Source organism: Nicotiana tabacum, chromosome 3, assembly GCF_000715075.1.
Source record: "Nicotiana tabacum cultivar K326 chromosome 3, ASM71507v2, whole genome shotgun sequence".
In the NCBI taxonomy this organism is placed as follows: Eukaryota; Viridiplantae; Streptophyta; class Magnoliopsida; order Solanales; family Solanaceae; genus Nicotiana; species Nicotiana tabacum.
In genome coordinates this window covers 183,748,179-183,770,038 of record NC_134082.1, presented here as the reverse complement: position 1 = coordinate 183,770,038, position 21,860 = coordinate 183,748,179, and the positions used below count along the sequence as shown (strand labels likewise).

Below are 21,860 nucleotides of genomic sequence, written 5' to 3'. Positions count from 1 at the left end.
TGCACTAGTACCCTTAAGAGAAATCTTTCAGCTATGGTGAACGCAATAATTCCACATGTAAGTAAATAATACTGTATAAAACCACCTGATATTCACTTCTATAAAACAAATGAAGTAAGAAAAATCATTGTACAATGTTAGAACTTGTGGGTAGTTCTATGCAACTAATGTATCAGGACCTCAATTGGAATTATATTGACATGGTTGGGAACTTAAAGTCGGTCTCTCTTTTCTGATCAGTCACTTGTAGGGGTTTCAGACTTCTTTCAGTCCCATATTCACTGGTCCACATTCACTGCGTTATGGGTATGAAATTACCACACAATAATACCAAGTGGACATGGTTCCATAACAGAAGATCAAGGGGGTCGATCCAATAGATTGAAAGTTCAATGGTTCTAACACAACATAAAGTGAAGGAATTTTGTTCTTATTTGTAAAATGATTACATTAGTATAACAGAGTTTGACTTCCCTATATTTGCAGTTCAGATACTGAATTAGCCTCCACTAATAGGTGGTATGATGGCCAATTCATCTCCATCTTTGACCGTGGTGGACTCAGGTGTGTATTCCTCATTCCGGGCCAGAAGCATGCACCCACGAATCTCTTCCAAGCGGGGGAAGTGAGAAATGACCTTATTCAAGCAATCACCGGCGGTACTACCATAAGAAACTTCCAATGGCATTTCACTCATGCCGGTCAGATCTCTAGCACGGGCGAAAAACAGAAACTTTACCTGAAGAGATCTACTCTCATCTCCATTCTGCAAAGTTTCCACATCTGTACTGTCAATTTGTTTATCAATCATGTCCATTGCAAATAACCTGTCCAACATATTCAACAGCAGGTGTAACATCTATCAGTTATGCTCCACTTCCAAAGTCGTGATTTTTGAGAAATTAAAATTGGAACAGAAATAACATATAGCTTTTCTCAGGAAGGGAGGGATGGAACTAGAAATTAAGCTTCTTTTATGAATAAGAAAGACAACTAAGCCATCTAGAAGATGGGAATAGAAGAATTCTCAGTTATAAATAAATAAACAGCATAGCCATCTTCTTGTGATGGTTACATGAAGCTACCTTACCCCCAGAAGTCAATATTATTTACTCTTAGAATGCTACCCTAGTTTGACATGATCTTCTTGACACAATGGTGTTCCTATTATACACCTTGCATTTTAGCAAAGAACTAAATATATATGTTTAAATAACATCTTCATGCCCTGATATCCCTGAAAATTTTAAAACATGAGACAAGAGAAACAAAGGGAACTCAAATATACAAGTGTGTTCGATAATATGCACCCAACGGTGTGGCGTAGCGGTCGATGAAGTAGGTGAAAACAATGAGATACCAGGGCTAAAATCCTTGTAGAGACAAAAAACACTAAGTGATTTCTTTTTTATAAGGAAAGTTAAAGTGATTTCTTCGTATCTTCCTAAACCTTGATGGGTTGATACTTGTACTAGTGGTAGGTAGCAAATACCCGGTCGAATCATCGAGGTGCGCACAAATTGGCCCAGACAACACCATAAAAAAATTAGCTCACATATAAAATTCCTTTTGACAATATGCATCAGTGACATTCAAGTAAATGGCAATTTCAGTTTCCAAGTTCAGCAAATATAGGATTAGATGGAAACCACCAACTCAAATTTTTCTAGAGCAGAAGACGAGGAAAATCATTTGCATTGAGATACTAAAGTAGCAATTTTTGCAGCAGATCCAGCAATCTTCAGAGTTTAAGCACACAACGCCTTTAGACAATTGCACGGTTGGTTGTCAAACTTTGAGTAGTTATCAATGATTTATGCGCAAGAAGAAGACAGTTATAGGTTCAGATTGGAGACGGATGTCAAAGAACTGAAGGCACAGAAATGTGTCTTGCAAGATGAACAATACATGAAAGTTGAAACCATGATTCACTCGAAATTTATAGAGAAGGTTCTTTTCTGAGGAAAATAGGGAAGTCTAGGCTGTTCTTTCCATTACTTCCTACTATAAGCTCTATTCACCAATAAAGTTGATCAACACATTAAGAATATGCAACATTAAAGCAACAAATGACCGGAACAATGATATGCAGCGCAAGGGGCATCACGCCTTCATGGAAAACAAAATAACTAGAAGGATCAAACGAGAAGTACATTAGGTTATTGCTTCTCCAAACCTGAAGCTTTACAGTAAATAAAAGACCAAATGAAATATAATTATATAACACCCTTCCCCCACCCCCTTCTCCTCATGTTCACTTTCATTTATATTGCTGTGGTAGATTTTGTTTCATAATGTAATGAAAGACTACCCAGGTCCTGGAAGAGTATGAATTGGTTCTTGTTGTGCAAAAGCAAAACACATGAAAAAGCTCCCACTATGCGCGGGTCCGGACTACATCGGATCTCATGTGGCCACCAGAAAAAAAAAAAAAAAAAAAAAGACAGCAAAGACAAATAAGTACAAGTTGCAGAGCATATTAAGCTTTTTATATGGTTTCAACAGCAAGGGTCAAAACACAAGTAATAAATACAGAAGTTGGTTGTAATTTAGAAGAAGCAAGAGAGAGTTTAGTTTGTAACGGATGGAAGATGTATTGAGAAATGGAACCCAAGTAGAAAGTGATTACTGATGCTGTATTCCAGAAAAAGTTGAGCCCAAAACCATTTTATTGTAATTTGCTTTTGCTCTTTATATTTGGAAACTAGATAAAGCCCTAGGCTAAAACATTTGAGAAACAAACAGATAATAATAATAATAAAGAATTTAAAGGAAAAAAGATTCAAAGTTTAAAGTTCAGAAACATCTACACTGATATCAAAATAGCTTTCTCAAAAACGTAGGACTAATTCATTATCAAATTGAAAATCAAATTTTGTTGAAAATTGAAGAATCAAATATGTGTGAGCTCAAATTGGATAAGCAAAGCTCTTAACTTTACCTTCTCTAAAGATGGGTGACAATCCTCTCTGTGCCGCTGGCTGGAATTGGATAGAAGAGGATGCGAAAATTAGTTTATAAATTCAGGCAAATCTGTTCTTATCATATTAAAATATAAAAAAAAGATGATTGATTTGTATATATAACAGACAAATGATTGCGCGACTTTGGGCTTTCCTGGGGTTTTTTCCTTCTAAAATAGTTTATTTGACTGGAAGGGAAAACCGTAAAAATAGCCTAGTTTTCGGACTGGTCATTCAAAAATAGTCAGCGTTTATCAAGTCAATGAAAAATAGCCACTATTTTGCTGCAACAGATACCGGTCCAGCATAATATATTGGAGTTCGGTGCACCTGTGTATGAACTTCCAGCATATTATGCTGGACCGGTATATTTTGCTGGTGCTCGAGTATAATATACTGGAGACTGGAGCATCAGTGCTCTAACTCCAGTATATTATGCCGCTTGAACTCCAGTATGTTATGCTGCTGGAACTTCAGTATATTATGTTGGAGTATTTTTCCGGATTTTGAATAGTATTTTCGTTCAAATTTATCTTTACATGAAAAGTGGCTAAATTTCTAATTACTTTTAAAACTAAGCTATTTTTAAACGACCACTTGTAAATCTAGCTATTTTTTAATTTCAAACACCAATTTGTCCTTTAGTTTGATTTGGTTTACACCAAATTTTTAAAAAATGATGTTAAGCCAAAGAAATCAAATTATCCAATCAAATCTATAAAATATTCATATATAATAGTCACTTGGTAAGCATTGTATCTCGTATTCATGAGATTTTTTTTTTTTAAATGACATAAATCAATATGTCCAAATTATAAAATATCAATTTAAAAAATTGCAAGTTTCTGAAAATAATAGATGTTGATGTTGTTTAAAATTTTGGAATCTTCGTCTCGTTTGCTCGAGTATTTATTTCAAATCTTGCCAACTCAATATAATATGTAAGAGTGGCAATTAGTTCACTAAATACTTGGAGAAGTTTTACTGAGTTATTTTTTCTTATGTTCTACTTAATAGAGCTTCTTGCTTTAGTAAGCTTCTATGTTATAGTACTCATGGTTAGAAATTGAAATAAAAAAATTCTACAAAAAAGAACCCATCAAATAATCACTTGGTTAAGCATACAACAACAACAACATACCCAGTTAAGCATATTTCTTTTTATTATCTGGTTCTTTAGTGACCTTGGTTAACCAGGTCTTTGAATAGTTATCATTACTATGTTCATGAAATTCATCTATAACACAATAAACTCAATGAGGCTAAACTAAACTTCCAATCCTGTCTCACTAACGTTCAGAAATTTGGCTCTATTCAAAGTTAAGAGTATTTAAATAGAAAAGGAGTGATACAGATTTTACAAAGCCATGGAAAATGCCAAAGCCCATGAAGCAAGCAGTACCCTGATGTCAGTTAAATAGCCCTCTAGCCAAGCAGTTCATATAAACAATTACACCAACATGAAGAACTCCCCAAAAACCAGATCGAGATGAGCAAGCTAATGAACTTGGTAAGAAGGATGTCTTCTTCGAGCCTGTTGTGTAAACATTTGTATTTAGCCTTGACACTCTAATATACATGAAGGAGGCGCATATAGGTCTCAAAAGTTAAAGTTCGGGATGATACAGGAAGGCAGTTCAGGACACATTCAATTACCAAAATCACACACAAATATACATATAAATCATGCATGTGTTAAGATTTCTTGCTACATATGAATCTGAAACTATTAGCGTTGAAGGCCCATAATTCGTAGGACATCTCACATATATCCATTGGCCTAAACATGTGGTGCATGCTATCAAGTAACATTGGAGTTGATTGGCATATCCTAGACTCTAGGCTTGCAGGAATAAATTTTTGAAAGGGAAAAGTAGATAGCATAAGAATGCTATTATATGATAATTGACATGATTGCCCATGCATCTCTGAAGAAATGAAGTCCATACCCCAATTTTTGTCATGTGACGACAAGAGGAACATCGAACTGATGGCGCCCCATAAGGGTACATGAGCAGCACTGCACAACCCCCACATTTAACTTGTCCAACCTCATGAGCTGCAGCGGTAATAATCAGAACCATATGAGTAAGTTCCGTAAAAATGAGTTAACAGTTCTAATTTCAACCATTGAATAATTCAACAGGTGTATAGATCCACGAGAACAAGAAACTAATAAAATTGTCCACGTCCTGCTTCCCTGTTATCCAATTCTGACTTATGAGAGGATCCACATGCCATTTCACATTAGACAGAAAAGATTTACATTATCAGAGGGAATTCAGAAGTAAAAGCACCACAAGGTTGTATAAAGTGCTGATTTCTGAATAAAAAGCATGGAAAAACTAACTGCTCATACTATCGATTTTGAAATAGCTTTGTATGTGATATTTTCAACAATGTTGGCACATGTCATGGTTCAACAGAACTTATATAGGGGGCAACCTACCAATGATTAATTGAAACAACTATCAACAACTTCACTAGAATACATCTGATTTCATGACCAAAAGGGTAAAACGAAATCAAGGACTGTTGGAATCAAAGTGTAAAGGAGGCCAGTAATAACCTTCCAGGACAAAATTGACAGTCTGGCAGCACGAACACTTCACCAATTTAGCCCCTTGTGGATATGTAAGTAATTGTCGGCAAGAACCACAAACCATCTGACCCATTTCTGCACCAAACCGTACACCAGAAATGGGAATATATTATTTAGTGATTATTTTACACTGGACAATTCTGAAACAAGAGGCCAGTAATAGTAACAATGGACTTTGCTTCTAATTAACTATAAGAAGAAATATAATGTATGATCGTGAGGACAAGTATATTGTAATCATTGAACTCATATACAACCTGACTAAAATTGAGAAACTGAGTCTGTTACTCTCCAGTGAAAAGGACTCACCGGCAGAAGATGTTGTTGCAGGTAATGAGGATTGAGGCGCTGTAGGTTTAATCCGTGATAAATGCGATGTAGGTTGCTTTTCAATTGGGGGCCTTACCTCCTCGTTCTTTGTGCCTTCTTGTTTTTCAATTGGGGGCCTTACCTCCTCATTCTTTGTGCCTTCTTGTTTGCTACCCATCTCCATTTCTGATAGTTGAACAGTTTAGTCATTATCTCCCCCAAAATGTCCATGGAAAAGGTAAAAAAATACCAAGTGAAACTAGTAGATCAGGACTCACATGCTGCAATGTAATAAAGTCAATTTTATCTTTAAATACTTCTAAAATTATATACAAGCCAATCAAGAAATGTGAAAGGAGTTCAAATGACTAAAAGCAGATTGGACGCAGTTCTTTGGCATGACACAGAGGTTCACTGCTCTACTTTAACCCATTATATATAGTTATATGCTACTAAGGAATTGCAGCAGAGTTTACCAGAAGAAGCAACTGATGATGATGACTGAGGTGGTGGTGTAGGTGGTGATGAATGTCCAGCCATAGGAATGGATGATCCCGGTGGATGCCCTTCTTTTTCAACTGCACACTGCTGTTTGCTCCCCATCTCAACATCTACAAAAGCTAATGCTAGCTAGACGTTAAAGGATATTGAATAAATAGAGTTTATCCACTGCCAAATAAGCACCAAACCCAGGTGCTAGCCACTTAGCTATCTACATGCCCGACTTTTATATGTATTATACAGCATGGTCGAAGATTAGCTCTCCAAGGAACCAAATGTCGAATTTTAGTACTGCTAATCTGGACTTTGAGTATACAAGCTTTTAAGGTATGAACCCTAGCTCACTTATCTTAAAAAATTGTATAATTAATGAGAACCTCTCGTGTTTTATGCTTATAAATTTTGACTCTACCAAGAAATACCTTAAATGTCAAACCTCCAACAGCTAGCATTTTTGCCACATATTAACCCCTAATTTGTCTTAATAGACAATTATTGAGTATTGGAATGAAACTCGGCCCAAATAGACCAGAGTGGATATAGAGGACTCTTATAGCTAACCCCACTAGTCGGGATTGAGGCGTAGTTTTGTTTGTATTATCCCTTTGATTATTTCCATATCTTGAATATAATTCATCACTTGTCTTTTTTACGTGTTCCTATAGAATTAATTTCTACTCAGTTTGGCCTACCTTATTTCAATCACATCCCACCTGCAGTTTCAATAAACACAAAGACACTGGGCATGTCATCTCTCTTACAATGCTGATCTACAACAACAAGCATGAACTTACACTGAAGGGTGTTACGTAACTGAGGCCCGTGATATTCTAAACTAAAGAAAACACAAGCTTGCATGTACACATATGGACTACAGTATTTTATCACATAATACTTGAACTTGCAAATATGGACACTTAGAATCTGAGTAGAAAAGGGAGAACTTACCAGCAAGAAGAGTTTGCTGTGTCCCTAATGGTGGTGTAGATGTTTGTAGTGGCTGTAGTTGAGGGATCAACTGCCATCCTGGTGGTGGACCATTATCTTCATCTTCAGCGACTTCTTCCTTCTTCTCCATTTTTATATCTGAAAGTCAGAAGGCTAACTTTTATGAACCAAACAAATCAAGAAGACTCATTCATCCCCAAATTCTTCATAATCTTAGTGGACAACTAGATGAAGCCAGCATCTAGTTCATTTACATAGAGCATCCATAATGCAGAAGAATTAATGCTGATTATAAGCCTTGCATATTATTACTTTCAATTGTTTAAATTAATTATTTGGCAAGAATAAGCTAGTGAAATTGCAAACCTTTAAGAGACACCAAAAAACAACCAAAAAGGGGACATCGCAATTGAAAACATAAATATTGATACTTAGAATCTGAGTAGAAAAGGGAGGACTCACCAGCAAGAAGAGCTTGTTGCGTCCCTGATGGTGGTGTAGAGGTTTGTAGTGGCTGCAGTTGAGGGGTCAACTGCCATCCTGGTGGTGGACCATTATTTTCATCTTCAACGACTTCTCCCTTCTTCTCCATTGCTGTATCTGAACGTAAGAAGGCTAACTCTTATGAACTGAATAACTCAACACTCGATCATCCCCAAATTCCTCCTATTCATAGGGGACAACTAGATAAAGCCAATATCTAAGCTCAGTCACATGAGAGCGCCCATAATGCCGAATATACTAATGCTGGTTGCATATTTATATTTTCAATTGATTAAATTAATTGTTCGCGAAAGAATAAGCTAGTGAATTGCAAACCTTTGAGAGACATTACCAAAAATCAACCATAGCAAGTTAGCAACAGAAAAATGTAAACATGGACACTTAGAATCTGAGTAGAAAAGAAAGGACTCACCGGCAAGTAGAGCTTGTTGCGTTCCTGATGGTGGTGTAGACGTTTGTAGTGGCTGTAGTTGAGGGGTCAACTCCCATCCTGGCGGTGGACCATTATCTTCATCTTCAACGACCTCCTCTTTCTTCTCCATTTCTATATCTGAAAGTCAGAAGGCTAATTCTTTTGAACCAAATAAATCAAGAAGACTCAATTATCCCCAAATTCCTCCTAATCTTAGTGGACAACTAGATGAAGCCAGCATCTTAGCTCATTCACATTAGAGCATCCTTAATGCAGAAGAATTAATGCTGATTACAAGCCTTGTATATCATTACTCTCAATTGTTTAAATTAATTGTTTGGCAAGAATAAATAGTGAACAACAAACTTTTAACAGACATTACCAACAACAACTACGCCTCAGTCCCAAACAAAGTTGGGGTCGGGATATGAATTCTCACTTCTTTCGCTCTACTCATATCATCATCATGTCAAAATAATATAAGAGTAGCAGTGAAATAAGTTGAATTTATATGTAAATAATAATAATAATAATAATAATAATTAATAAGAAAAATAGTAATGTTTAAAGCCTATTCCTAACTAGTAAGTATCACATATATATATCTTTAGCTAAGTCTGCATTGAACTTGTAAACATGGAACTTAGAATCTGAGTAGAAAAGGGAGGACACACCGGCAAGAAGAGTTTGTAGTGTCCCTGATGGTGATGTAGATGTTTGTAGTGGCTGAAGTTGAGGGGCCAACTCCCATCCTGGTGGTGGACCATTATCCTCATCTTCAACGATTTCTTCTTTCTTCTCCATTTCTATATCTGAAAATCAGAAGGTTAATTAATTCTTATGAACCAAATAAATCAAGAAGACTCATTCATCCCCAAACTCCTCATAATCTTAGTGGACAACTAGCTATCCCCTTCTGATAGAAATCAACAATGTATTCCTGTGTTAAAACACATCGAAAACATATAAGCGAGGAAAAGCAGAATTGGTATATATTTAAATAACATTAAAACAAACGCGACAACCAACAAGCACACAAATGAAGCCGCATGAAATGGCAGCCAGTACTAATGACGTTACTAGGGCCAAATAATGATCCACATGATTATCTCTTAAAAAGATGCAACAAAAATAAACATGAAAATTGAAAGAAGGCACCACCAACGATCTTTATGTTGAAACACGGTTCATGTTCATTGCCATCCAAAAATTACATCTACTCCATAATATGAAGAGTTGAGTTTCAAGAACCGAGCTAACAGAGGTCTGAAGATTTTTGGTAAATATATACACTTAATATCAGAAGAAGGCTGACTACTTTCTTTTACTGATTTGTTTACCAAGAATATGGTAGAGGCATTAATCCAGCGAAGCTGAAAATTCTATTTCAAAAGCTTTACCATTTCTTTTGTTACTCTATTTCAAAAACTTTTTCAGGTTCAGAAGACATCTCTTTCACTGTGTATCTGGATACAATAGGAAAATGTGACCTGGAAAATCAGGCAAAAATGATGGGCATTTTGTTTGTGTGAGGGGAAAAGAGGGAGAGACCGCAAGGAGGGGGGGGGGGGAGGGAGAGAAAAAGAGTTGAAAGTTAACGACTTACCACAAGTAACTGCTGCTGGTGGCAGTGTAGATGGTAAATCTTTCTGTGGGATCACAGTGTTCCACCCAGGTGGTGGACCATCTTCATCGTCTTCTGATTCGTGTTCTCTGCTCCCCATCTCTACATCAGTAGTCTGTTCACAAGTTACCTTTGTGTATCTGAAGCTTCAGCTAGTATTTGCATTCACTAAGCAATTATACTTCTGCATTAACTGTTTCCTCTTTTTCTTCTCCAGTTTCAATGTTTCAATGATAGTCATTATACTGCTCTAGCTTCAGAGTTCTAAGAACTCCAACCCTTGAGAGCATGAAGTTCCAGGATAGTTGACGAGAGCTGAGTGCTAGTGAAGAGTAGTATACAGTATTTCAATGTTCAAGAAAGCACAAGCAATCTATACTTTATTATGATCTTGTTGAAGTGTAATTTCTTGAAGATTAGTCATTTTGGCTACCTATTTGTGCAGATAATTTGCAAATGTGACTCTTGTGAATGATTCCCTTCAACTTTAATTTCCATACACGCAACAAACAATGACAAGAGGTTCCATCATAGAGTAAAGATGTAATTCCACAATTGAAGAAAAAGTTGACATGTATTTTTCAAATGTGATTTCACTGAAAATTATGTAGCTTCAGAGGCACCTAACTTTAGAGCTTTAAGTTGATAATGACATTTCCCTTTATTTTCTAAAGAGTTGACAAAGCAGTTTTTCTTTTCAAAATTTTCAGGTATCATTTAATCCTTCTTGATTTGTTTTCAACAAGGTCCCCCGTATTACCTGGTTATTAAGCTAAGCTTATGAAAGATAACTCTCAAAGAATTAGAAACCGAGGTTATCTTAGAAGAGACCAACGGTAGTCATAGAATAGAAAAGGGTGAATGGGTGATAATCAAGTAGCCTTTTTTGTAAGGACTATAGGACGGCAAATAGGTCATGGAAAGATTAATAAGTACAGAAATAAAAAGGCAAAGATAGAAATAAATAATCAAAAGAAAAAAGTTAATACAGAAAGAAAAAGGAAAGACTTATACATATAATGCCTGAACAAGCTAAATTGCAACCATAAAAGTTCACATCAGGAAACCCCACTTTTCTCAAAATTATACATATCATAAAATGATGAATCCTCTAAAATGACATAAACTGAGTCCAATTAGTTTGGTATTCTGGCATAGTTGTTCGATTGATTGACAATTAGAAAATGCAACATTTTCTTTTCATTATTAATGGTATCAAGCCTCAACTATTAGCTCTTGTTTTGACAGATGAATGTACTTGTCTACATGCCTCTCTCATACATAAGCATAATGGGGACATCCTTTAAACTGAATTCTTGAGCACAATACAAGTAATTCATGGAAAGCCAGCGAAGATCAAATTCAACTATATCAAGAGTCTTTAAACAAATCAAAAGCAAAACTCCCCAAAATTTACCTATATCTCTTTTAGAAATTGCAATGTCCTTTTCATGATTGACAAGTACATATGGTATCAAGATTCAATCTTTCACTAATGTCCCATCTCTGAGAGATAAGTGAACTTGTCTACATGCATCAATCATAGAAGAAAAAAATTAAAATCGACAGCCATGAAACTGATTTTCATCAACAAAATACAGGTAACTCAAGAAAACAAAGGTAAAATAAAAATTTAATAGATACCCATTTTTAGTAATTTATCATTAACTCACCAGGAGAAGCTGTTGATTTTGTTGCTGAGGATTTGAGGGCCAACCAGGAGGTGGGCCCTCATCTTCATCAGTCTCATCATTGGTGGTATGTGCTAAAGAATCAAAACCAGGTGGTGGGCCCTCATCTTCTTCTTCTTCTTCTTCGATGTTGTTTAAGTTTTCTTCCATTCGTTTGCTCTTCAGTGAATCAGACAGCAAAGTGGGGTTTAAGGAATTTTGCCGCTAATTTACATCTGAATATATAGGTTTTCAATGGCGACTGCACAACAGGTTTGGAAAAGTTTTTTCTTCTAGGAAAACGTTTTGAAAAATAAAATATTTAAATATTTGCGTGACTTTTTGACGTTTTTGTGAGTGTTTTGAAATAAAGACCGTCACAAGGTATTTTTTTTAAAAAAAAAATAGTAACAATCTTTTCTAGGAATAATAAATTTGGCATAAACAAAAAAAAAAAAATGGAGCTCTCGGAGGTTGGTTTATATATCTGTTTAAAAAGTGAGATTTTTCCCTTCACATAATCGGGCTACCAGATTTGAAATCATGACACTGTAATTTGCCATTACAAATCAGTTTTTTTAAGTAATCGGAGAAATCAGAATATCACTATGAATTTCTTTTATTGAATTAGATCCTTGTTAAATGCTAAGTGCTAGATATTTAGAGCCCATCTGGACATAAGAAATTTTTATCTTTTTTCCAATTAATTTTATTTTTTTTCCTCAAATCAGCGTTTGATCATAAAATTTACAATTTTCACTTGAAGATGCATTTAAAAAAAATTTAAAAATTTGAAAAATTCCAAAAAGTTATTTTTCAAAATTCACTCACAAAACTTCAAAAACAAATCAAAATTATATTCACGTCCAAAACGCAACTCTAAATTTCAAATACCACTTTCGCTTGAAATTATTTTACCACTTATTTTGAAATTTTACAATTCTTATGTCCAAACGCCCGCTCAGTATCACAGTATCTTTTAGGGTCTCGTCCTATAACTATGTTGGTGTCACCGTGTCAGCACAAAAAAGGATAAAATTGAATGAAGTATCAACAGTTGCGAGTTCAAAATTCATGCGTCCTATTCCCTAATACTCTAATAAGATAATATTCTGGTAATACTCTAATAGATATATTCTTTCTTCTAAATACTATTTCATAAAGGCAAACTATTCAAAGAGAGAGAGAATGGTGTTTTGAGCTTCTGTTTATGAGCTTGAGGCTTCAAATTATATCCCGCAACACTGCAAGAGCCACTCTCAAAATAATACCCGAATATATATATTTTTTTGCATATTTTGTGTATATAGATACATTTTGGATGTTATATACAAAAATTATACTATTTTTATACACTTTTTCGGCGATCGAATGTAAATAGTTTCTAAAAAATTATAATACCCCAATTTCAAGATACTCTACTACTTTCAAGACCAAAAAATTGTTGTTCAACTAAAATAAGCTAAAAGGATTAAAAGCAAAAGAACTGTAGTCATTTCTTTGTAAGATGAAGTCGCTATTATAAGCTTCAACTCATCAAATATGACGCAGCTCTAATGAAGAACCTCTTACAGGAAAAAAAGAAAACAACAAAAAGAAAAGAATTTTCCGAAGAGAACCTCAGACATACGTGTTCTACTTTACATGCGAGAATTACTCCCAAACCATAACTTTTTAATCTCTGTACTGAGGTCCATAAGTGTCTTGTTCTCATTAGATATACGATGACATGTTGATCTACAAACATTCTAAAACACATAGGATGTTGATCCTCATATTGTGAATGCAAAACTGACTGCTCATAAAGTAGGATTTTAAATCTATAAAACAAGGGGAACTTTTCTAGCAGGCAATTTTTTCTCCGTATAGCCAAATTAATCAAGCTCCTTTTTTCTTTTGATCTTTGGCTTGTTTGACATCCTTTGTAAGCATTCTTGGAGCTATAGCCATAGCCATTAGCTCCTGGAAAAGCAACTTGCATGCATATGGAATGTGGACCTGCACCAACAGAGCCAATATTATGTTTTAAGACCACAGAAAAGACTTGCTATTTTACTGTGACGTGTAAACTATAAAGAGCATCCACCAGAAACATGTATGCGATGCCAGTGCATGTGATTGTATGGGGTGCAAAAGCAGGCACGGGAAGAAAATATTTACCTGGACAATATCAGTCTTGTTCTTGCAACCTCTGCATTCAAAAGAACTCTTCTTGAGGTTTGCAATAGCAATCAGCCCACATCGCTCACAAACATGAACTCTATATGCATCACTTTGGTCAAATAACCGCTCTTTGAGAAAATGAGCAGCACCGTGAGCAATCATACAATCTCGCTCCATCTCTCCGAATCGAAGACCACCATCACGTGACCGACCTTCCGCAGGCTGCCTTGTGAGGATTTGCACAGGGCCTCTGCCTCTAGAATGAATCTTGTCATCAACCATGTGCTTCAGTCGCTGGTAGTACGTGGGACCAAGGAATATCATCGCACTAAGCCGCCGCCCAGTGTGACCATTATACATGGTCTCAAAACCATGCATCTGGTATCCACATTTATGCAAAGCTTTGCTGATGTTATCCACAGTAACATCTGTAAAGGGAGTGGCATCACCCTCTTTTCCCATGTGTGCGGCAACCTTTCCCATAATACACTCAATCAGCTGACCGATAGTCATTCGAGAAGGAATAGCATGAGGATTCACAATGATATCAGGAGTAATGCCTTCCACAGTCCATGGCATATCTTCTTGTGTATACGTCATGCCAACTGTTCCCTTCTGACCATGCCTACTGCTAAACTTATCCCCAATTTGAGGAATGCGGACTGATCTAACCCTCACTTTAACAAATCTGAGCCCGTCAGCATTTGTTGTTAATAGAACCTGATCTACCATTCCAGTTTCACTATGGCGGAGACTGGTACTGTGATCTTTCCTTGTATAGCGAGAGGCTTGCCCTTGTGCATCATCTTGAGAAATGGGAGTTGTCTTCCCAATGATTACATCCTCACCAGAAACTCTAGTTCCCGGAGGGGCAAGACCATCATCATCCAACTTATCATAAGAACCATGCCGCATACCCATAGTAGAAGCTCTATCAGGACGTCCAAAGTCCTCCTTGACCAATGTCCCCATCTTCTTTTCCTCATCCCTGTATGAACGGAAAAATAGTGATCGGAAAAATCCACGATCAATCGATGACTGATTCATAATGACAGAATCCTCTTGATTGTATCCAGAGTAGCAGGAAATGGCAACAATTGCATTGATGCCTGCAGGTAGTTGCCTGAAATGCAAGTGTTCCATGGCTCGTGTTGTGACAAGAGGCTTCTGAGGATAATAAAGCACATAGGCCAATGTGTCCTGCCAGAACAAAAAAAATTGTCACCTTGACAGACAGAAAACAAAAGCCTCCCAAATATCATGGAGAGAAATAAGTAGGCTCCCTACCATCCGAAATTGGTAGTTGGTGACATAAATCCCCATGGCTTGCTTACCCATAGCTGACTGATAAGTATTACGGGGAGACTGATAAAAAAACAAATAAACACAGAAGATTAGAAGATCAGAAACAACTTGACAAGAGAAGTCACAACCAAAACATAACTCACCTGATTATGATCAGGAAACGGAATAATTGATGCACAAACACCCAATATTAGTGACGGGTGAATCTCACAGTGGGTATAGGTATCAGAATATGCTTCCTCAGGATTAAGGCGTGCTTGCACAAGATCCTAGAAATATTAACATCAGCATTTCAGCATAAAGCGTTAAAAATAGCAAGACCTCTGCCGACTACTCACGTTTATAGTCATGCTTATCATCGTTGTTTCTTCTTCTTCAGTGTCAATGTACTCGATGTATCCCTTAGCCACCAGATCGTGCCAGCCACCCTCTTCAGGTGATTCCTGAAAAAAAGAACACTGAATATGTAAGTTACTGAAGCAAAGAGAAGTTCAAACTTCCAAGCAATCATGAGTTTGGTCAAAGCGATTAGAGGTTTTTTTTTCTTTGGGGGGGGGGGGGGGATTAGCAAGCCGTTGTTGCAATGTTTGAATATCCTTCTTCTTGATCAGCAGCCTTTGCTTTTCCACAATAAATAATGGACGACTGCACCTCCCATAGTCTGTATAAATTCGAAGTTCTTTCAAACGGATATCACGAACCACCCCGACTTCAGTATTGACGTCAACCTGCATAAAACAGAAATAAAGTCACTTATGCAAAATAACCAAAGCAAATGCAGAAGCTCCAGTTTCAAGTGATAATATTTAGAAGGCCAAGAGTGTTTAAGAGGGTGCCTAAAGAATGAGGCCAGAGAACTTAGTAGAAACCACTAGACAATGTCAGTTTTTAAGCCAGAATAAAGGTGCATTCCAACTCAACATCCATATGTTTACAATGGTTGGATGAGAGCATGGCTATAATATATAACAAATCAAAGATATATAGAACTGACATCGTATTGCTGTTCTTCCAGATTACTATGCAATTATATGGCTTTTACCATCCTCCAATACATATGCTTCGGACGGTACAACTACTACCATCCACTCAAAGTTAATGAAGATTGTTTCTTACCCTTCTCCTAAGTCGTCTCAGTGTTCTCACCAACATGTCAGGATCGCGATGAATTCCCACCCAGGTACCATTGACAAATATCTTTGTAGCCTGTGGAATTACGGCAGGAGAAATTTCCTAGATTTACAGAAAAAGCAATGGTGAGCCAAGGAAGACGTATCATCATCACACTTATAGAGTAAAGAAAATACAGAATAATTAAGCTGACCCACAAACATCCTGACCCACTGAGATTTCTCACCTCAAAGTTCTCAGTACCCCACTCTTCCAGAAACTCCAGAATTGGATATGCCGCTGAACCAACTGTTATATAAACCATCAAGGCTAGATTCTTCACCAGCCCACATGCCTAATCAAATCACACGTAGAACACATAAAGTGATGAGAATCAGTCTCCGAAGAATCTCATTCCTGTTTGCATTCTATGGGATTTATTATAGGGATGGGAGAAGGGGCGGGGCTGATCCAGCCACATCCTGGTATAGCAGAAGCTCCACAGGAGAGCAGTCACTTACTTGACCCTCTGGTGTTTCTGCAGGACACATCATTCCCCACTGTGAATTATGCAATTGCCTTGGTTTGGCCAGTTTCCCTGGTAAACAAACACAGTATAACCTAAATAAACAAAGGGAAAAAAGGAAACAGAACTAGTAATAACTAACTACCAATATAATTGACAGGAATAAGATTCCATGTTTCATGAATATAGAGGTGCGGGTAGGGTGGCCTTATTGTGAATTTTCCATTTGCTTTGGTGTTCTCTGAAAGATTAACTGGGACGTGATTTAGCCAACCCCAACTAGTTTGAGATTAGGGCAGACAATTGATTATGTGGGAAGCGAACTACATCAAAATACTATCAAAAAGTAGAATCACATATATCATAAACAAAATGGTGATATAGAAGAAAAATCAATTACCTTCTCGTCCTATTGGGGAATTCAACCTTCGCAAGTGAGACAAAGTAGAAGCATAAGTCAGACGATTCAACACCTGGAACATATCAGCAAACAATATTATAAATCCGAGGAAGAAGATTGATCAATACTGTTGTCAACTGACTAAATAGCTAGCTGACCTGTGAAACACCAGCTCTTGTACCCGCTGCATTAGCTTGCCCCCAGTTTCCAGTAGCAAGAGAGTATTTCAGCCCACTGGTAATGGTTTTAGCTTTGATTGCAAATTGAAGGTTTACATCTTTTCCATTGTCAACACACTGAAGGACACACAAACAATAAGAACAGTCCGCACAAACAAAGTATTCAGCCAATGACGCCATAAAGAAAAGGTCTGTGCATTTACCTTCTGAACATAGGCTCTAACATCCCTTGTCAACTTTCTAAAGAGCTGCATTGCCGGAACCCAAGAAACAGAGATAAGAAACGATGTGTACAACAGTGTAAAACAACTGCTAATATAAGAACAAAACTACCATTCGAAACAGGCCACCAAGCAAAGGACCAGCAAGATCCAGTCTCTTATTTCCATAGTGATCCCTATCATCCTCAGCCCTTCGGCCAAGCGCACATAACAGAAGCCGGTGGATGATATACCTGAGATGAGTAGTTTCAAAATCCTGAGAGACACGTCCACCACTAACTAAATTGGGGATTTTTTTTTATTTTTTTTTTTTTTGGGGGGGGGGGGGGGGGAAAGGAATTATTGCATCATTTCTTCAAAGACATGGTTTCACAAAAAGAGGACGCCCTACCCAAAATAATACGCTTTCTTTGTTTCACAATACTCTCCAATCCCAACATGAGGAAGCATTTCTTTCTGAAGAATCTCTTTGGCATACCTGCAAAACATTGATTGAGAGCTTTTATTCATATGCTTCAAAAAGTCACAAGACAAATATGTTTAGGCAACTTCAATACACATACTTTATCCTCTTTTCCCTTGTAACACCAACTGTAGCCCCTCTCTTCCCGATGTAGTCAAGAGCAACCTAACAAAATCACATAAATTAAAGAATGAACTCAAAGACGATAGCAGCGAACAACAATACGCTGAATCGAGATAGCACTTTGTCAAATAAGCTTCTTATTTTAGCAACATCATCAAAGGAAAGAAAGAGCTTGGGAGGTCAATGAAAAGAACCACAAGCACCAAAAAGTACCTGTTGGTTTTGTATAACAAAAGCTTCTTCCAACGACGGACGTAACAACTCCATCATTTGAGTATCATTGAAATCATAACAAATATGCTCCAATATATCCTTATCAGCCACAAAACCTAGAGCTCGAAACACGATAATGATAGGAATCTCTGTCCGGATATATGGAAGTGTCGCCCGAATGTACTGGCCTGAGGAACCCTGCAGTATAAAAAGCAATGAAGAAATACATATATAAGTTTCATAAATTGAAACAAACAACAATTAAAGAAGAATGAAATTGCTCGTCTCAGGCAGTGCACATTACCCCTTTTGCACTAGTTCTTGAGAGCATCCGCACAAACATAGTACTCGGCGGGCGGTTTTGAGATTCTGCCATTGACCTGACTTCCGCAACGAAGGCATACTTGTTAGGTTGCCTCTTCTTAAATACATACACATGGTTGGTGCTCATCTTCTCCTGAGCAATTAGGACCTTTTCACTTCCATTGATAATGAAGTATCCACCTTGATCTAATGGACATTCTCCAAGCTCTGTTAGATCTTTCTCTGAATTTTGATATAATGTGCAGTAACTTGACCGAAGCATTATAGGAACCTGTAAGTGAAGATGGAACAAGTTTGATCATCAATAACAATTTTAATAAACCTCTTATCATATTTATCAAATATGCTCCAAAGCTACAGTATATACCTTTCCAATGAAGACTTTTGTGAAGTCCTGAGTTTCAGTAACTTCTTCACCATCATGCCCTTTCTTGATGACTCTCTTTGTAACATCCACATACAAGGGCGCAGAGTATGTCAAATTCCTCAACCTTGCAGCTTTTGGAAACAAGGTAGCAGTTTCGCCATCTGACTCTGTCATCATTGGCTTACTCAAATAAATCTGACCAAAGTTGATTTTGTAGATTGTCTGCACAAAAACAATGATGAATAAGGTCAAATGTTAGACTTTGTATAAAACTTTGGCATAGAAGATAGAACAATTTTATGCATGATTTGGACATACTTATTTTTTACTAGCAGAGGATACATCGCATTTCAGAACATCCCTACGAAGTGTATGGAGAAGCCTCAAAACTATATGCTTCCCCAAGATTTATCATTCATGGATCAAGTTTCACCACAATGTTTGCAATTATCTATTACAGGCAGTACATTATCTCAACCAGGAAAATGTCACCCAGTATCAAAAAGCCAGCGTTAACGAATCATATCCGACCAAGTATAACAAGCTTCAACAGATAATGTTAACTGGGGTTGTTTGTATAATAGAATTCAACCTGGGTAAAATGGATTATTTATCCTACTAAAACGTAACATAACAACAGGGTTGCTTGACATGCATTGTTTATTTGGACGTCAACTTTTCGCTACTTATGCAACATTCCAACGGATTTCAGCAAAAAGCACAAAAATAAACAATGCTTTACATGACTTCTCCTGCCAAATGCCAACACTAACTACACTTTCTTTTTTATTTTGATGGAAGTATACTAACTGCACATTTTATGTTAAAGACCAAGAGCCCAACAACAACCCAATAACTCAAGAAATTATAGCCACTCTCAGATTCTCTAAAACCAAGCAGGTGACATACAGAAAAACAGCTAACTCTCATTAATCAATTAAAATTTGAATGCTTAAAGTTCCTGAACATGGTTCTTTATTCAGGGACAGTGATAACCATAAAGCTCCTGAACACGGTCCTTTCTCCTGGGACACTGATAACCATAAAACTTACAGTATTTAGCTGTCCTTCAATTGTCGACCACACAGAAAATTGAACAAGATGTTATAAACATTTTCCTTTAAACCTTAAGTTTTCAGTATAACCTTACTTCTTGCCACCCCGCCCCACCTCCCGAATGGAGGAAAGAAAACAACCACCCAATTTCAATATGATGCAACAGCACTGAGCTGCATTGCCCTCAAACCAGCACATAACTCAACTTGAAACTCGAACAGTTGTCATTAAATTCACCTCCACTGTGCCAACTTAGTGCAAATCTAAATTACCTCATATAAATGAGACCAAGTAAAAATTTCTAGCATATCCAAAAGAACCGTGCCCTCCATTAACTCATTAATTAAGATATTCCCACCTACCATCAATGTGTGACCAAGCCTCCCTGGCAGTCTCAAATAAAAATACCCAATGCAAGTAACATCAGCATAAACATTCCAAATTCAATATTAACTTAAACTGCACTTTGCTACAACTAGCCCTCACTAACACAAAATAACAAATAGTTCAAATTTAATAACCACGGTCAACCCTGATAAAGACTGACTTTAAACTTCCTGCAAAAGTAAGGGTTGATCTAGACTTCTAGTTCCAACTTGTCTCAACAATCCCCTAAGAACCCTAATGCCTTATTGAGCTGAACCAACACTCTCATAACAATCCAATAAAATAGCAGTAGTTGCAATACTCTCATAATTCATGTTTTTTTTTCAATTTAGGGCTCAGTTAGTTCACAAGGTACTTATTCCTCCAAGCAAACCCTAAAAAACCCTAATGCCTAATTGAAGTCCAATTTTCAAAGAAGAATTAATTCGAAGTTGACCTCAGCAAAGTCAGATTGGTGACCAGGGTTATGCTGGGATTCGGGTCGGATCTCAATATCAGCAGATTCATCCACAATTTCTTGCATAGTGTTCTGAATAAACTCATCAAACGAATCCAGTTGCTGTCGGACAAGCCCCTTCTCTTCGAAGTAAGCACTGATGACAGCCCAAGCATCCTCTTGGGTTATTTCCTCTTCATCATCATCATTATTGTATTGTTGTTCGTACTCTTCTTCCATATCCATATTGATTCAACAAAATTAAATTTGAGTTTCTTTTTTTCTTTTTTCTTTTTTTACAGTTCAAATGGATTGATTCAAAAGCACAAGTGATCTTTGTTTTTTTCAGTGTTGTTAGTAGGTATATTTGGTTCAGAGAGTGGGTTTACTTGGGTTAGTCCAAAGGGGGAAGAGAGGAGAAGAGGGAAAGGGGGCAAAGGCAAGAGAATGAATAATGAGCGGAAGAATTGGCATTTATATTTACTTTTAGTCCTTTGGAGGAGAAATAGGTCAAAACCGTCATAAGGGAGGCGGTCTTTTTCCTTCTTCTTTTTTCCGGTAAACCATAATCTGATATAAATTAGAATTATAATTATAATTATAATTATAATTATTCAACCCGCCCCACACTCACCACCCCAACCCTACCCACCTCACCCCCTTTCTCCAAAAAAATTTTTTTTTTCATATTTTACTTTTTTTTCTGCCACCACTCAACATGCTACCTCCCCTCCCACGGGAAAAAATATTTTTTTTATAAATTTTCGGTTTTAGTTTTTTCATCTTTCGGTTTACAGGTTCGAAATTTTACAAGTTCCAAAGTTATGAGTTCGGAGGTTTATGTGTTTGGAAGTTTACGGGTTTAGAAACTATAAAGTTTACGGGTTCGAAAGTTCGCGGTTTTAAACGTCTAGCAGTTCGAAAGTTTATGAAATTTGTGGATTCGGAAGGTTGTTGGTTCGAAATTTTATGGCTTCATATTTATTGTATCTAAATTATTTATGAATGCTTTTGAGAAGTTAGTTCCCTTAATTTGCGTTCCAAACATCGGGAA

General features: G+C 36.8%; 2 protein-coding genes and 1 long non-coding RNA gene across 10 annotated transcripts; all 3 read right to left on the bottom strand.

The window, feature by feature from the left end:
- Positions 1 to 349: 349 nt before the first annotated feature.
- LOC107771622 (uncharacterized) lies at positions 350 to 3,046 on the bottom strand. Its single transcript, XR_001644849.2, has 2 exons — positions 2,942 to 3,046; positions 350 to 827 (listed from the first exon to the last, which is right to left on the bottom strand). It is a non-coding gene; the product is annotated as an uncharacterized LOC107771622 (long non-coding RNA).
- Positions 3,047 to 4,226: 1,180 nt separating this feature from the next.
- Positions 4,227 to 11,852, bottom strand: LOC107771620 (uncharacterized). Of its 7 annotated transcripts, none has more exons than XM_075250289.1 (12): positions 11,537 to 11,827; positions 11,281 to 11,390; positions 9,846 to 10,185; positions 8,914 to 9,051; positions 8,240 to 8,377; positions 7,786 to 7,923; positions 7,324 to 7,461; positions 6,351 to 6,485; positions 5,875 to 6,060; positions 5,533 to 5,640; positions 4,913 to 5,022; positions 4,227 to 4,523 (listed from the first exon to the last, which is right to left on the bottom strand). In XM_075250289.1, exons 3-12 carry the CDS (start codon positions 9,961 to 9,963, stop codon positions 4,389 to 4,391), a joined length of 1,344 nt encoding a protein of 447 aa, XP_075106390.1. In that variant the 5' UTR covers positions 9,964 to 10,185; positions 11,281 to 11,390; positions 11,537 to 11,827; the 3' UTR covers positions 4,227 to 4,388. The 7 variants fall into 7 exon arrangements, with proteins under 7 accessions (XP_075106390.1, XP_075106389.1, XP_075106387.1 ...); XM_075250288.1 differs by having other exon boundaries at positions 4,227 to 4,532; positions 11,537 to 11,826; XM_075250286.1 differs by lacking the exon at positions 11,281 to 11,390 and having other exon boundaries at positions 4,227 to 4,532; positions 9,846 to 9,978; positions 11,537 to 11,852.
- Positions 11,853 to 13,120: 1,268 nt separating this feature from the next.
- On the bottom strand, positions 13,121 to 21,256 carry LOC107771619 (DNA-directed RNA polymerase II subunit RPB2-like). Of its 2 annotated transcripts, none has more exons than XM_075250283.1 (19): positions 20,807 to 21,256; positions 18,928 to 19,149; positions 18,541 to 18,831; positions 18,237 to 18,434; positions 18,001 to 18,065; positions 17,829 to 17,915; positions 17,550 to 17,670; positions 17,420 to 17,464; positions 17,196 to 17,333; positions 17,038 to 17,110; positions 16,633 to 16,709; positions 16,359 to 16,466; positions 16,118 to 16,234; positions 15,575 to 15,729; positions 15,340 to 15,445; positions 15,145 to 15,270; positions 14,984 to 15,061; positions 13,694 to 14,896; positions 13,121 to 13,531 (listed from the first exon to the last, which is right to left on the bottom strand). In XM_075250283.1, exons 1-19 carry the CDS (start codon positions 21,050 to 21,052, stop codon positions 13,412 to 13,414), a joined length of 3,576 nt encoding a protein of 1,191 aa, XP_075106384.1. In that variant the 5' UTR covers positions 21,053 to 21,256; the 3' UTR covers positions 13,121 to 13,411. The 2 variants fall into 2 exon arrangements, with proteins under 2 accessions (XP_075106384.1, XP_075106385.1); XM_075250284.1 differs by lacking the exon at positions 20,807 to 21,256 and adding an exon at positions 19,246 to 19,499.
- Positions 21,257 to 21,860: the final 604 nt, after the last annotated feature.